This window comes from Xenia sp. Carnegie-2017, unplaced genomic scaffold (genome assembly GCF_021976095.1).
Source record: "Xenia sp. Carnegie-2017 unplaced genomic scaffold, XeniaSp_v1 HiC_scaffold_19, whole genome shotgun sequence".
Taxonomy (NCBI): Eukaryota; Metazoa; Cnidaria; class Anthozoa; order Malacalcyonacea; family Xeniidae; genus Xenia; species Xenia sp. Carnegie-2017.
The window spans coordinates 10,460,224-10,476,296 of NW_025813481.1; the positions used below are offsets into that span (position 1 = coordinate 10,460,224).

Here is a 16,073-nt window from a genome sequence, read left to right on the forward strand (position 1 = left end):
AAAGATTTTATATAATATTTTGGCCCAGAACATGTATAAATAGGCGTTCTTGCCTTAATTTCTTAAAGTATTCTGTATCTATTGATAACATTGCCAACAGAATGAAATATTTGAAAAGTATGCAAATACAAATAAATCAAATGAATAGTCAACACACATGATATAACATGTTGCGTTTAAAATTGTTTTAAAAAGACGAAAACATGTAGGACTCTCGTTTTAAAACAAATCTTTACATTGATTACTTCTGTATAGCTTTAAATAGCTGTACAGCTGTCATTATCTATTCATTCTTTGATTAATTTGCAGGGTTTGTAATCCTTTGGAAGTATTTAGTGTCTGTTTCAGCAAGGAGCTTCAACGTATTGAAGAAAATGACCATGTCATAGAGAAATAATTATTTGCATACGTTCTCTGCACTAGATAGCAAATTTGTGATTTAAATCTTGCCTAAAACTATTTCAAGTTGAAAATGTACAAGTTACTGTTTCTTCTGTGCATTGTCGTGAGTAATTTTCAAGGTATTATTTGCTAAACTATTTTTTCTTCAATCGCTAACATTTTTTGTGCTAATTGACCTTTGTGTAATTATATTAACTCGTCTTAGTAAACGAAGCAAGCAGATGTCCATCTGGTTGGACTTATCTTCTTCAATCTTGTTACTACTTCAGTACAACCAAGACAACAGGAAGCAAAGCCATTTTCGAATGTCGACACATGGGAGGATATCTTGCTCTTCCAAAGAACTTAGTTGAGAATAACGCCATTTACAGGGTTGCCAAAAGAAAAAATCTGCAAAGACCATTTATTGGTTTGTTTCGTAATAAATACGACAAGAAATTTTATACATTACAACATGTCCTGCCTACGTTTACTAATTGGGCTGCCAATGAGCCTAACAGTCCAAATCGTGAGCATTGTGTTCAATTCTTTCCAAAGGAAAATGGAATGATGAATCATGCAGTTCTATATTCCACTACATTTGTCAACGTAAACCAACATCTTTAAAGTGTTATTGTACGTGCGAATGATTTTCTACCTCGACGAAGAAGGAACAGGGAAGGACAGTTTAATGGTGGACATCAGATAACGAATTATTCTATAAATAATACATAATCAAGCATATATACTATAGATCTCTGCATAGTTTACATTTACTTAAGCATTCACGTACATTCTAAGTAATTTAATAAAGTTATATATGAAAAGCATGTTTGATACTGTTGTGTTTCTGTTTTCTTGCTTTACTATCAGATCGATCAAAGCATAAAAGCTTAATAAACGGTTTCAAAAATTTTTTTACATCTCTATTTTTCTAACTTGTTCACCAGCTGAATATTGCGCTCAAAATACTGAGCAGATAGAAAAACGTCGCTAAAGTTATCAGCGCGCAAGATATGCAAAAAAATTTTATGGAATAGGTAATTCTACTTCGAATGGATCATCTGACAGGAAAATTTTTGCGACTATTAACTATTTTTAGAGTGAGAATTGTACTACCGAGAAGTAGTTTTGAAATAGTTTGTGCACAAAAATGACAAAGCTAAAAAGCAATTGGAACACATTGGGTTAAAATTTAGCACATGTTGTTCAAGCTTACAAACTTTCCTGGAAATTTGGTGAAACTGTACACGAACGCTAGGCATCCAAATTACAGATATTTTGGATTTTTCACTTTTTAAATGCCATTTTCTCAAAACGTTAACCGTCATTAAATATTCATATTTCAGCTCAAAATTATGCATAATTGTCTGGATTATAACAATGTGGCATTAAAACTGGAAAGTCTTTAAAAGAATTCACAATCTTTTGTAAGCTGAGCGTTCGGTTACGCAAAAGAACTCCTAGGTTTCCTAGAACTTTGTTGGCCCAAACAACATGTGCCATACTTTAACCCTATGTGTTTCAATTGCTTTATATCCACATTATTTGTATGCGATAGCCATTTCAAAAGTGCTATTTAATGACACGATTCTCACTTTGAAAATGGTTACTATTTGCGAACTTTTAATGTTACATGTATGAGAGTGATTGCAAATCTGTTTAGTTTTGTGTGATAACTACAACTTAATAAAAATCGCAAGGTTACAAAATGTGTGTGAATGCAATTAAGACTTAATTGTTTGCCATCAAATTGTGTTGTACATCTGTATGTTTAAGATATGACCGAAATTTTAACTTTAACATCTGTCATTAATAAATTAGACTTCAATTACCTAGAGCATTAAACCAGGCACCTGGATAAAGTGGTGTAAACATGACTGCTCCATTATGGTAAATAATGTTGAACTTTCTAATTTTGAGAGTACTCCTACTGTGCTAAACAATGACGGACAAACTACTGTTTTGCGTGACAAAGAGCCATCCATTAGGTGAAATGAAAATAAAACCAATTTGCAGTGATAAACATTAAACTTAACTTATTTGTCTATTTCTAATCATCCCAAAAGCGTATCATCATATATGACATTAGTTGGTGTTTAGTAATACAAACAAGAACTTTAAAGTCCATAGAAACCTTATAGGCTTTTATTATAATTTGAGAGGGAAGTTCTCAAAAACTTCAAATTTCAAAAAACAAATAAAATGAGATCAAAGCTTTCTTCGCAAATGTGGTTTAAATGTTAAGATTTTTTCCAATGGAGTCTAGTATCCAGTACATGCTGTGACGTCATGTAAGGACACACGCGTAGGCTCTATTCAAAACAAGTTATTTGCTTTTTAAAATAATCAATATTTTTGCCAATCTTTCGAGTTTTGCGTCGTTTTTTTTCAAAATGTCCTCATCTCGGTCGGAAATATCGTCTTCAAATTCATCAGAAAATGCAAATTATTCTATAGTTGGAGGGCAGTGTTTTACGGTGAAGGCTATTTCAGATATGGTAGAGCACCTTGTGCCCAGGCCCTTTAGCTTTAACTTGTCTACTTAAAGCTATTAATAATTAATTTTCAGCATATTTACATATTACATCGCGCTTACTCTTTCGCAACATGGAAGATTATACTTTATCTGATTTACATATTCCAAAAATTGACAATATTGTCAACGAAGAAAATCCTTTTTTCGGTTATGTAAGTTCTTTGGAAAAAGCGCTTGAGCTCGTGAGGGATTTTGAAAACGCGACCACGACAAAATTCACAGTCTTCACGAAAACAAAGAGCTTTGGAGCCACCGGTAAAATGCGTTTTGAGCGCGAATATTTGAAATACTCTACCGTGATGATGCAATCATCACACATTATTAAGTATTTATTTTAGTAGAATGTCGAATACATTTGTTGAACCAAGTATAAATCAATAAAATCAGTAGGTTTAAAATGTAATGTTTATCTGCAGCTAAGTATTTACGGAAGTTGTTAGGATTCATCTTGTGCATTTCCTGCTGTATAATATCAATATAATAATCGTACATGGTCATGGCCTGTTTTAATTTATTAAAAGTGCACCTTGTTAACGAAATTAAAATCTCCTCATCTTCACGTAACATATTATATTGCTTCGCTGTATGTTAACATAATCTATGAAAACTACTGTTACAATGGTTTTGTGCGTTAGACCAAAATGACCTAAAACCACACCGTATTTGGTGGGAATCTAAATCCGGTACTGAAAAGCCCATCCCTTTGATGGAGTACCGTTCTATTTGGTTGGAACGAATGTCTTGGAATGCCAACACGGTGTAGACAGAAACGTTTATCAGAAAAAAAAACATGAATCAAATCTCATGGTAATTATTCTAGATGACACCACTACTCTTCATAAATTCTTTAGGTAATGAAAGTAAATTGGACTTAAAATTAAAGTTTTACTCATATTACAGGGCGACCGTGGAGATCATACTATAAAACAGAGACGTTTCTGGAAGCAAGATAGTAAAAAACTTGATTGCACAGCCATCATACAAATGAAAGAAGTAATAAAGTTTCCAGAATACAAGGTATATTACTAATAAAAAAGAAAATTGCTTATACTGTGGCTTTATTTTTGTTCATAGTAAATCGACAAGTATACACATGTTAAATTGGTTTTTTTCTAAAAGATTAGAGTGCAATATTTTTAGGTGCCACATGACGCTAAAAAGAAGAAACGTGACACGACCTCTGCTGATTTGCGAGCCCATTTAATAAACCCCAGCTCCTCAGTAAAAACTGAACGCAGAATCTATATTTCATTTCCGCGGCCAGAAGATCACACCACGCACAGACTTGGAATGGTATATGCTCTTGTTTGACATGCTCGTCTTGCAATCTGTAGACAAGAACATCACAATCATTTGTGGCATCTGCATGATAAAATTCATGACACTAACTAGTTTTGCCTTTTGCTATTTCAGCACAGCGGAATGACACAACGACTAGATGAAAAGGTTATTAGAAAGATAGAAGAACTTGTCAGTGAAGGAGTGCGAACTGTTCATGAGATGAAACGTCATTTGAAAATATACATACAGGATGAGCTTTTTCGAGGAAAAGAACAACCTCTGCGTGACAATCGACGATACTTTCCCAGAGCTAAAACAATAAAAAATCACATGTACAACGCGGCAATGAGAGCCAGGCTTTCATTTATGGACCAAGACAACGTCACTCGACTGGTTGAAAAATGGAAATGCGAAAAGGCTTCGAGCAACGATAGATTTTATTTCCGTCCATACGTTGAAGGAAGCGGTGAATTCAAAATACAGACTTACAAAATGAAGAAGACAGCGATGACGACATAAGTTTAAATGAAGAGGTTATGACGACTGCAAAGGAGCAAAAAGGGCGACTTTTGTTTATACACCAAACGGCTTGGCAATCAAGGTTACTTTGTCGTTATGGTCAGGAACTAGCTTTCCTAGATGCCACATACAAAACCACAAAGTATTCCTTGCCATTATTTTTTGTTGCTGTGAAGACTAATGTTGATTATGCTATCGTTTCATCCTTTGTAATACAAGATGAAACAACAGCTAGTATAACAGAAGCTCTCAGTATTTTACATCAATGGAATCCACGATGGAACCCACAGCATATGATGACCGATCTTTGTGAAGAAGAAATAAAATCAATTGAGTTTGTTTTTCCAGGTATGAGGCACGAGCTGCAAGAGGTTTTGACCAAAACATCTGGCATTCTTTATTGCACTAAATCAACCATGTAACACCTAAATAATAAAAGCAATGAACAGCAATTCACAAGTTATATTTCTTCCATCGCTAATCAAATATAATAATAATATTAGAAAACTTTGGACATGGGAAGGGAAGAAAGGGTTGATCAATTTCTACATGCAGATTATTTTTATTTTACGATATATATGTAATCGTGTTGACAAAGTTAAACATCCTTTTAAAAAGTTCTATATACCATGGCTACGTAGCTCTGCAATTCATCATGGAGTGTAACATGTGGGTATATTTTCAGACTGCAAAGTGCTGCTTTGCGATTTTCATCGAGAGCAAGCATGGGAACGTTGGACATCTAAAAAAGATAATGGAATCGCAGACAACCGTGAATTTATATTGGCTTTGATGAGACAATTGGCACGGGCAAGAACTGAGGATGCATACGAAAATGCCCTGCAAAAAGTTAAAGACACTAGCGAGTGGAAGACCAATAACAGCTTTAAAAGGTGGCTGGAAAACACGTGGATAAGACACAAAAAGGTAAAAAAAAGAATACAGACTTAGCAATTGCACGGCCGCAAAATGTACTGCACAAATAACTACCACAAGCGTTTACACGAAAAACGTGGAAAAGTACGTTTCATTGTACTTTCCTTCTTCGTCAGGTCAATACAAGTAAAACCTACAACCATTTTTATACTTTATTGATATTTAACTTTACAGAGATGGGTATGGGCATTCAGAAAAGAGCGTCTGCTTGTTTATGTTAGCACAAACAATGGGTTGGAAAGACAAAATGGGGCTTTCAAACACCAGTATTTACTGACTTTACGAAAGTATTCTCTCAGCGCAATGTTAACAATTCTTGTAAATGAATTTCTTCCTGACAAATACGAAAGGTAAGTCTGGCATTCAATTAATAGATGATCTAAAGCGACACAGTTTTTCTTTCTGAATGAGAGGCAGATCCTGGCTAGCTTACGTATATTATTTATATTAATGCCGAGAGTAAACCGTAAAGTGAAGTTGCATGAATCTCATGCATACTGGTTTTAAAACCAAAATTTTGTATTAAATTTTGTGTGCTTGCACCAAAAGTTGTGTATTATATTTTTATTTCAGCTACATCAACGAAAATACAAAATGCTCCACAGCATATAAGCGTTATAACAAACAGATTCCAGAATTTCTGCATAATCGTCCTAACTACCTTATCGACCATTGCATGAAACGTCTTGTTTATGCTGAAGATGTACGTTCAATCGCTTTGGTGGATGACTCTATGGGTGCATTTTTAGTAACCAGTGAAATGGGAAAGCACAACTATCATGTATATTTTAGGGCACCTCATGACACAGAAATACCTTGCTGCGAGTGTCTTGACTGGCAACGAAACTATTTACCATGCAAGCACTTATTAGCGATTATTCAAAATAAAAAATTTACAAGTTGGGGATGGAAAAACCTACCAACAGCATATAAAGATTCTCCATTTCTGACCTTAGATGTCGATATATTGTTCAAACCAATTGATCATATTTTGAAAAGAGTTGACGATGCTCAGCAAGTTTGTGGTGCAGAAAGTTTTCATGACCAAGAAAAAGAAACAGAAGAAGCTGACATAAAACAAACTATGACAGCTGTTCTACCTAAACCAGTGTTCCCAAAACGGACAGCTATTACTAGGTGTTGTGATCTGTTATCTAGAATAAAGAGTTTGGTCCACGAGTGTACTAATTCAACTTCACTAGCCAGCCTGGAAAAGAGTCTTCAGTCTGCACTTCAGGAATTTGAGAATAACAGCAATACTGATTCAGGACTAGCACTTACAGCTCCTGACGCCGGGAAAACGTCAATGAAACGTAAAAAAAGAACATCAAATATCAGCAAGTCAACAACCAGCAATCCTAAAAAGAAAGCCAGATTATCTAATCTACCATCTGCAAAATTAAAGAAGATACACCCATACAATAGAAGAGTTGGCCAACATGCTGCAATGATGAGAAAATTCTATAATAAAGACTTATCTCTAGAGAAAATGGAAACGCAATCATCCAGCAAAGATACACAAACAATTCCTTTCATGCCAACTCCTCACACAGGTTTCACACCTCTCATTACAGAATCTTCATCAATCACCGCAAAACTATTAAGGAATGGACCACATTCTGTATCTCTGCTAGAAATTAAATCATTAGAGCCATTTTTGCACAGAGAAACACAGATTTTACTTAGTAGCATGAGTGAAAAACCTTTCATACCTGGCTGGTTGTATGATGAAGTAATCAATTCATTTTTCTGGTGTCTACAGGAAGATCATGAACATGTTCTTTATGCAGCATCCACATCAATGCTTTCCTTGCAAAATGGTGGTCAGGGAGGAAGACTTTGGTCTGAAAAGAGCAATGAAAAAAATCTCATTATAGCACCTTGGAACCCAACTCACTGTCACTGGACATTGATTGCCATAGATCTGCAACAGAGAAATATTTTTTATGTTGATCCATTGAATGCAGCTGATGATATTAAAACAAGGCACAGATGCAGATTATAGCAAAATTCATCCCTTTAATTATTGAAAACAAATTTGGTCTGTCAGAATTTCAGATCTCCTCACCGCCGCATACTCTTCAACAAGATACTTCAAGTTGTGGTGTTTTTGTTTGCTGGTATGCATCACAGTTTGTGCAAGGAAAGTCAATGAGTGATGGCTGTGATCCATATAAGATGAGGGTTAGAATTTACAACAAAATAAGAGGAACTTGTCTAAAACAACACTCACAACAGCCAGAACTTTCCAAATGCCCACTATGTGGAGCACCTGTTTTTGAAGAAAACTTAAAATGTATACGGTGCTGTCAATCCTACCACATATTATGTATTGACTCTGAAAATCATCCTACAACAAGGAATCCTCACTTTTATTGCCCACCATAAACTGAAAGGACTCTTCCTAAAATAAATGACAGGTGATTGGAAATGGAGAAAACATGCAAATAGAGAGTAAAAATTATATGCCCCAAGCGGCCCTCATGTCAATTTTGATGTTTTGACACAAAATTACTAATAGGGTAATGATTGTCTAGGTAAAGTTAACACACAACAACCATTCCCATAAAACAGTCTAAAGGATGGGCATGTGTAAATACATCCACCAAAATCAATCATCACCCATTGCCTATGTAATTAGTAATACTAGTTTGTGTATCATATACATATGTATAGCATACTCCAAGTAATATGGCGATTGCTTCAACACCTAAACCAATGTATAGCCTATATAATAACAAACTTAGCTTGTGCTTTACACGTTTCCAGTGCAGTATTTGTTGTCTTATATTTTAACTGTTGCATTTGCCCTGTAATTACTTCTTGTGTAATGATTCGGGCGAAAATATCATCATCAAGAATGTTTGAATTTGAATACTAACATAACACAATTGAAAATTGAGTATTTACTACCATTTATCGTTGATAGAAATGTGCTAAAAACCGTCGCTGCAATAATTCGCACAGTGCAAGTACAGCACTACAAATTACAAAATATCGGTAAATAAATTAAAAGTATACAATACTTGCTCACCTAGTCACCTTAGTCATCTTTATCTTTGAAATGATGTTTGAATAAAACCCGCTATTATTTAAGATATTTCACTATCCCACTATCTTCTGTAAAGCCATAAAAAGTATAAAACGCCATGGCAAGTTGCAAGCACGTAAGAAATAGGAATGTTATCATGATAAGGAGAATATCATTTACTCACGTGCGTGTCACGAAAAGAAGGGCCTGGGCACAAGGTGCTCTACCATATCTGAAATTGCCTTCACCGTGTTTTACAGGTGTCTGTCCTTGGTACATTGCCTTGGGAGTACATGGGCATTTGGCTTGATGTGACAATAGTAAAGAAATATCTTCTTAAATTACTATATTGTTCAGGAAGCGATTCCTTACATGACGTCACCCGACTCCAGGCTCAGTCCTTCAGCGTTAAAACCGAGCACTTGAATTGGTATATTTTTGCAACTTTGATAGACGCAAAATATTTGTCCGATTACATCAAAATTTTGGAATAAGGCTTTTTACACCACGTACATTGGATAGTGTAACAACAAAGAAATGTTTATATGCACTTTAAAGGCTGATTTTCATTCATTGCAAACTGTGGTGCGATCGACTTTTGCGATTACTTTTATTTGAATTGTGTGCAGCAGAGTAAAACCACAGAATAGAAACAAACAGTAATCTCACTCTATAGAATTCTTTTGTACAGCACATATCTTATTATGAGTGGGACTAGCATAGTGGCAGCCAATCAATTGCTTTTTTTGGCTAATAGGAAGGCAAAGATGACTAGCCGAAGCCAGTAATCTATTTATATATACAGCACCAAGATGCACAGTGGAGTTAGTCTACAGCATACAATTCTATCCTGTCGTGAAACTGTTACTTCGTGAGCTTACCACTAAAGAGAAAGTGATTTGAAGTAAACACGAGTAACCTATTACTCGTAAAAAGTTCAAAAACATTGATATGTTGTAAAAAAAAATTTACAAAGAGTGAAAGCTGCAAGCATGAACATTTAAGAAATATGACGTTAAAATTTATATTGCTTTTGCTTGTAGTTTACACGAAAAAAACTGTAGTTTAAATAAAAAATTGTTTTTCATTTTCAACAAAGTCATCTTCAGCTCAAAGTTAACTTTAAAAGTTTCAACCAAGTTTCGTTGTGCATAGCCTAGCAGCATGATAGTTCGGAGAGGTGATGTGCAATATTCGTATATTCATGTAACTTCTTACCCTGGATTTTTATGTTCGATTGATTAAAATACGACAGAAAAAAATGCTAGAAATTTGTTTATCTATTTACAAACAAAGCAAATTCATTGTCTAATATCTAAATACATAATTATGTAAATTAAATATACAATGAGTGTGTGTAATCTGTTTAACAATTTTACACAACAACAACGTTTTAAAAAGCACGAAGGAATTACGTGAAAAAACGATATTTACAATATCTGCAATGGAAGATATAGCTTTCATAATCTCTTTATTATTTTGATTTTGCTTAGTTGTAGTTGTAGTGAAAATTTATATTGAAATTAAATTGTTTGTTTTAAAAAGACCACAGGTAAACAAAACAAAACATATTATAGTAAAGACTAACATATTATAGTAGCAAGTTTCCTGTACTCATAATGCAGATACTCATAATAATGCATAATGCAGATAATCTGTACTCATAGTACAGATTTGGAGCTTTGTCATACTGTATGTACAGTATACTAAAAAAGCAGAAGTACAACGCTCAACTAGCTATATTTCAAAACTAGAACAAAGATGTCGTGTGCACAGGAAACAGCTGCAAATGTTGAACATGTCAGCCCAATTACAATATAAAAAGGTTAATAAACAGCAAGGTTCAAAATTTCAAAAAAAGGACTCAAAGCTCAGCAAGTGGCCGAACATAAGAAAGCAAACACGACATCTCAGATACCATCTATAAAAATTATAGTTTAATATTGAAATGACAAATTGCTCTAGTTAATTTGAAGCAACATTGTAAAATAATTCACACGATTTGTGTGCATTTCTTATCTTATTGAAACAAAAAACGCAACGTAGAATCACAACTATTCTGAGTAGTATTTGAAGTAAATTTCAAGCAATAAATTCAAAGTGAAAAGATATGTATCTTTGAAATTTAACTGGTACCAAATAATCTCACATATACTGAATTACAAGTCGCCAAAACTGAAAAGTCCTCAAGTTGATTGTTTTGTTTTTCTTTCTCTTATTCTTATTTGTCTGTTCTGTCTTCTTTGCAGCATTTGGACAGTGAAAAACCGACTTTAACAATTGCAATGGAATTTGAAGAGCGCTGGTATGGGTACAAAACACTCTGAAGAGCGAACATTCTCAGCGAAAGACAAATTGTCAACGTAAAGGTGGTCAATTAACCCCGGAATTTAAAGCAGATTCCTGCGCCATTTCGCCTTCTAACATGAAGGTTTTCCTCATTTATCAGTAAAAAAAGTAAATATACACCAACAAGCAAGTGCAAATGATGTTAATTTTGAGTTAGCAGTATTTTTGATATGCGTAACGCAATAAACTCGTCATCCGAGTGAGCAACTTCAGCAAGCCTTCTTGTTCGCCATTGTGTACCAAGTGTAGTGAAAGACCTTTCACCCAGACGCTACATAACTGGTTGAGAGCAAGACTCTCTTTGCTTTGATTGGCTAAGACGTAAAAACGATATATTGATTTCACCCTTCTCTGACCATTCACTCAAGATAAAATAATCGATTTTCTTATTAATTTGCAATATTAAGTTATACGATTGACATACATACTAAAGTTGATATATATATATATATATATAAGTACTACTACAGCAGCAAGATCAATGATGGTTAGAAAACTCTTTGCTTCCTCGATAGACGCATGAAAAATCACAATTTTCGAAGTAGGTCCATGGCCTATATGTTTGGGGACTACAAGTGGGTTACGACGTGGCCAATCTGTAATTAAACATCAAACAAAGAATCCTTGTTATTCTTTTTGTTACTCCCCATCTCATTGCTTGTCGCCATCAAAGGAACGATCAAGTAATCAAAAATAACATAACCAATGATTAATAGCATGTACGTAAATTTTAGCTAAAGGTAACTTCCTCTTAAGTCTCAACATGGCATGTGAAATAAATAAACTGGATTTTTTCAATTTCAATTCACTAAAATACGACCGGGACCGAAATTGAAGTGTTTGAGATGGATGTTACTATAATTACCAACAGATAAAAATCAGTCATCGATATGTAAATACACACATGCCTGTATAAATCAAATTGGCCATGATAGCAAACTATTTAACATTTTTTAGGAAAAAATGCGTCATCCGATATCATATTTATAGATAATGCGGTCAAACATTCATTGATTGTCAAACAAGCTTTCGAAGGTCTGGCTGAAGCCTTGAACTGATTACAAAAGAAATAAATAGGTTGTGTGAAACACTAAAATACTCACCCTGACTAAAAATATCAGAGTTGAGTTTCCAACACTCACTTTCTTCGATTGCATCATGACTACGACGTGGCGGAATTTGATTGAAATATCAAAGAAATACAAGGACAATTACTAACAAAACACAGTCATTGACAAAAATATAACCACTGGCTAGTCAAATCAGTAATTATTGAAAGTGATTTACAGTTAGCACTAAAAACACAGATTTCAAAATAGAAAATAAATTAATGTTGTTGACTGCCGTTATTAAAATAAGATATTTACTATATACTTCTACAATGAAAGATAAATCAACAGGTTTCATTATCTCTTAGTTGTGTCGTTTCATTTTCAATGCAATTATTGTGTTTTAGTAAGGTGTTAGTGTTTGTTTCAGCAGAGTTATTGTCTAACGTTTATTGTCCTCTGCAGTATGTATGTCACGACGTGGCAAAATGAATTGCAAATGTTCTGTAATTGAACGTCAAATAAAGAATCCTGTGTTTTTCTCATTGTCGTCCTTTGCTTAATAAGACTATCTATGAATATAGAATAAGTCCTACTGTTCATTACAAGTGTTGTTTCGCATGTGCATGTCAACTAATGGATGATCAAGAAAATTTTTGTAACATGACGTATTATAAGATAATGTATCATGCAGTAATATTTTGTCTCAATAAGGAATGTAAAATAAACTGAATATGAACTTTTGATTGACTGAGATACGAAGGTTAGAATTTATCTTCGTTTACAACAATTTTCCTCCCTGACTTATATACATATATATGTAAAAGAAATAAAAAAATCCAGAGAATCCTTATCATTATCACATATATATGTATATACATACACACCATATCACAGTCTTCACTTGCCATTTAATACTGTCTGATGATGTCTTGAGAGTCAAGATGAAACGTTAGGCCATTGAATAAATATTCCTTTTTTATTTAATATTTTTGTATTGAATGGCTTTTTTAAACGCACTTTGCTTGGCTTTAATATTTATAATGAAAAATCATCTTTGACTTTAAAGGTTTTTTGCTTTTTGTTGTTCATGGCTCAAAACAAGTTGTGTAGCCAAGTCATGTAATTTTTGCCAGTTGGGCGATATTTATGTAGTCAAGCTTTATACAGGATTAAGCTCCTTCGAAATCCATTGTTTTCTGCCAATTATTACTTGCATAATTCTATGGACATCGCCATCACACCTATTATATCGATATTTAACTAGATACTATGGCATTAACAACATATTATAGTAAAGACGAAACATATTATAGTAACAAGTTTCCAACACTCGCTTTCTTCGATGGCTCAGTGTGGCTTATGACAAAGACGTGGTGAAATCAAGTTGATCTCTGCCTGTATATAAATGTCTAATAAAGAATCTTTGTGATTCTGTTTACAGTTCCTAGTGCATAGTTTATAACAAATCTTGTTTTGTAATTTCATGTCAAATTTACAGTCTTTCATGCCGATAAATCGAGTACTCAAAAATAACATGACCTCACAGTGCAAAAGCTGGATAGTCTTTTAAATTTCGAATCCTATAAGAAAAGCTCTTCATTGCAAAACAGCAAAAGACAAATGAATAAATGTAAATTAGAGTCACAATCACAATTGCTTTAAATCATAAATTTTATTATCAACATAATAGCATTACTGAATACGTAAACATATGAAAGCTACAGTCCTCCGTTTATAAAAAATGTGCAAAAATCATTTACTCGATATAGTTACTTCGGTAAGTGATGATAAGAATACTGCTTTTATTGACTTGTTTTGTATTGTATTGTATTCATGTGGAAGTTTACGTGTCTGTTTCAGCAAGGAGCTCTGACTTAGCTTCTCAATACTTATATATAATATCTCTCAATGATTACTCAAACATTCGCTGGTCTTGGTAGGTGTTTGGTGATTTAAGTCTTCACACAAAAGATTTCACTGCTGTGTCTAAAGTCGAAAATGTTTAAGTTACTGTTTCTTCTATGCATTGTCGTGAATAATTTTCAAGGTATTAGTTGCTACACTATTTTTTTCTTCAATCGCTAACATTTTTTTGTGCTTATTGACCTTTGTGTAATTATATTAACTCGTTTTAGTAAACGAAGCAAGTAGATGTCCATATGGTTGGACTTATCTTCGTCAATCTTGCTACTACTTCAGTACAACCAAGACAACAGGAAGCAAAGCCATTCTTGAATGTCAACGCATGGGAGGATATCTTGCTCTTCCAAAGAACTTGGTTGAGAATAACGTCATTTACAGGGTTGCCAAAAGAAAAAATCTGCAAAGACCATTTATTGGTTTGTTTCGTAATAAATACAACAAGCAATTTTATACAATGCAACATGCCCTACCTGCGTTTGTTAATTGGTATCGCGGAGAACCTAATAATCTTGGATACAGAGAGAATTGCGTCCAATTTTTTCCGAAAGGCAAATGGAATGATGAGCCATGCTATCGTTCCTTCCACTACATTTGTCAACGTAATCCATGCGATTTTTAAAATGCTTTTGTACTTGTGAATGATTTAATTTCTTCGTGTACGAAGAAAGAACAGGAAAGGACAGTTTGATGGTGGACGTTGTTTTAGAGGATACTTTACTTATGATACATTATTAAGCAAACACTATATAGATCTCACTAGTTTACAAATTGTAAAGATTTTCATTCGAGCCAGCTAATAAATAGTACATTAAAATTACCATTAAAATTACATTTGTTGTTGTAGCGTTTTTCTACGCATCTTCGTTGGTATTAAAGTGTACTGCACTAACTTTCTCACAAACCACGGAGCAAATAAGCACTCTCTTTCAATCAGTGCATGCAGATGGTGTTCGTAAGAGCTTGTTGACAATACTGTTAGCCAAATACCATGCAGGCAAACTATTTGTTTTAAAAATTCGTTTAATTTCATCACCAAGCTAATTCAAGTTTGTTTGTACGTACAAACTTATGACAAGGAATCGTGAATCTTTGTCGACGTCCTGAGAGAAGACACCGTCAACAACCCTTAAGAAACGACAACGAACGCAATCAAGCGATGCAAGTCAAATGTATTTAAAAAGCTTGTTTTTGCTATCCAGTCCAACGTGGTCCTCCGTCTAAAGAAAAGAAAGCAAAGTCTGGCTTCAACCAAATAATTTTTCATTTGATGCGTTTCGTATCGATAAAAGCGTATCGATTTTTACTGTTTCGTCCGGTTTTTTGTTGCTTTTGTCGGTTTGTGTTTTGTTTTGTATTTTGTATATAGTTTTGTTTATGAAGTTTCTAGGGTAATTGTTTTTAATAAATGTGGAGTATAAGTAGTTGCGTTCTGTTTTTTTTTGCTTCTTCCGTATTACAATGAGTGTTTATCCTGTTGAAAAGTGTTCGAATGCAGCTTATTTTGTGTTGTGTTGGATGATTGCTGTTGAAATTGAGTATTTGGTCTGTGTGGGTGGTTTTGCGGTATACTTGTGTGTTTAGTGTACCGTCATCTGTTCTGGTTAGTAGGATGTCGAGGAAATTAAGTTGTTTGTCGTGTTCTTCGTCTTTAGTAAAGGTAATGTTCTTTGTGGTATTGTTTATGGTGTGTAGGATTTGTTCAGTTTTGTCTTTCTTGACTATGGCAAAGATGTCGTCGACATATCTTTTCCATAGTCTGATGTTTGTGTTTTTTGTGACTGATTGTGTTTCGAGGTGTTGCATGACAGCTTCTGCGAGGAATGTGGATAGTGGTGATCCCATTGGTGTGCCTGAAATTTGTATGTAGTATGTGTTTTGGAAGGTGAATTCAGTGGAGAGGCAAAGGTTGAGTAAGTCTAGGATGTCAGACCAAATACTCAATTTCAACAGCAATCATCCAACACAACACAAAATAAGCTGCATTCGAACACTTTTCAACAGGATAAACACTCATTGTAATACGGAAGAAGCAAAAAAAACAGAACGCATCTACTTATACTCC

The 16,073-nt window shown here is 34.2% G+C and overlaps 3 protein-coding genes and 2 long non-coding RNA genes across 19 annotated transcripts in view; 3 read left to right on the forward strand and 2 right to left on the reverse strand.

Moving 5' to 3' along the window:
• Positions 1-351: 351 nt before the first annotated feature.
• LOC124439597 (hepatic lectin-like) lies at positions 352-14,840 on the forward strand. Of its 2 annotated transcripts, none has more exons than XM_046989865.1 (2): positions 352-521; positions 608-1,211. In XM_046989865.1, the coding sequence occupies exons 1-2, from the start codon at positions 473-475 to the stop codon at positions 1,006-1,008; spliced, it is 450 nt and encodes a 149-aa protein (XP_046845821.1). In that variant the 5' UTR covers positions 352-472; the 3' UTR covers positions 1,009-1,211. The 2 variants fall into 2 exon arrangements, with proteins under 2 accessions (XP_046845821.1, XP_046845820.1); XM_046989864.1 differs by lacking the exon at positions 608-1,211 and adding an exon at positions 14,224-14,840 and having other exon boundaries at positions 374-521.
• Positions 3,962-8,855, reverse strand: LOC124439598. Of its 14 annotated transcripts, XR_006946380.1 has the most exons (10): positions 8,691-8,850; positions 7,976-8,060; positions 7,369-7,500; positions 7,219-7,283; positions 6,938-7,014; positions 6,577-6,810; positions 5,349-5,462; positions 4,691-5,145; positions 4,310-4,511; positions 3,962-4,248 (listed from the first exon to the last, which is right to left on the reverse strand). It is a non-coding gene; the product is annotated as an uncharacterized LOC124439598 (long non-coding RNA). The 14 variants fall into 14 exon arrangements; XR_006946376.1 differs by lacking the exon at positions 6,577-6,810 and adding an exon at positions 7,725-7,818 and having other exon boundaries at positions 6,938-7,283; positions 7,890-8,060; positions 8,691-8,853; XR_006946370.1 differs by having other exon boundaries at positions 6,938-7,283; positions 8,691-8,852.
• Positions 5,435-7,676, forward strand: LOC124439594. The gene is made up of 3 exons (XM_046989860.1): positions 5,435-5,647; positions 5,831-6,006; positions 6,230-7,676. Exons 1-3 carry the CDS (start codon positions 5,513-5,515, stop codon positions 7,659-7,661), a joined length of 1,743 nt encoding a protein of 580 aa, XP_046845816.1. The 5' UTR covers positions 5,435-5,512; the 3' UTR covers positions 7,662-7,676.
• On the reverse strand, positions 11,395-12,363 carry LOC124439602. The gene is made up of 2 exons (XR_006946388.1): positions 12,140-12,363; positions 11,395-11,632 (listed from the first exon to the last, which is right to left on the reverse strand). It is a non-coding gene; the product is annotated as an uncharacterized LOC124439602 (long non-coding RNA).
• Positions 14,029-16,073, forward strand: part of LOC124439595 (pulmonary surfactant-associated protein A-like) — a 42,261-nt gene continuing 40,216 nt past the window's right edge. Inside the window, exon 1 of the mRNA XM_046989862.1 lies at positions 14,029-14,135. Coding sequence (XP_046845818.1) covers positions 14,087-14,135 — 49 coding nt within the window. The 5' untranslated portion in view covers positions 14,029-14,086. The remainder of the gene's footprint in view (positions 14,136-16,073) is intronic.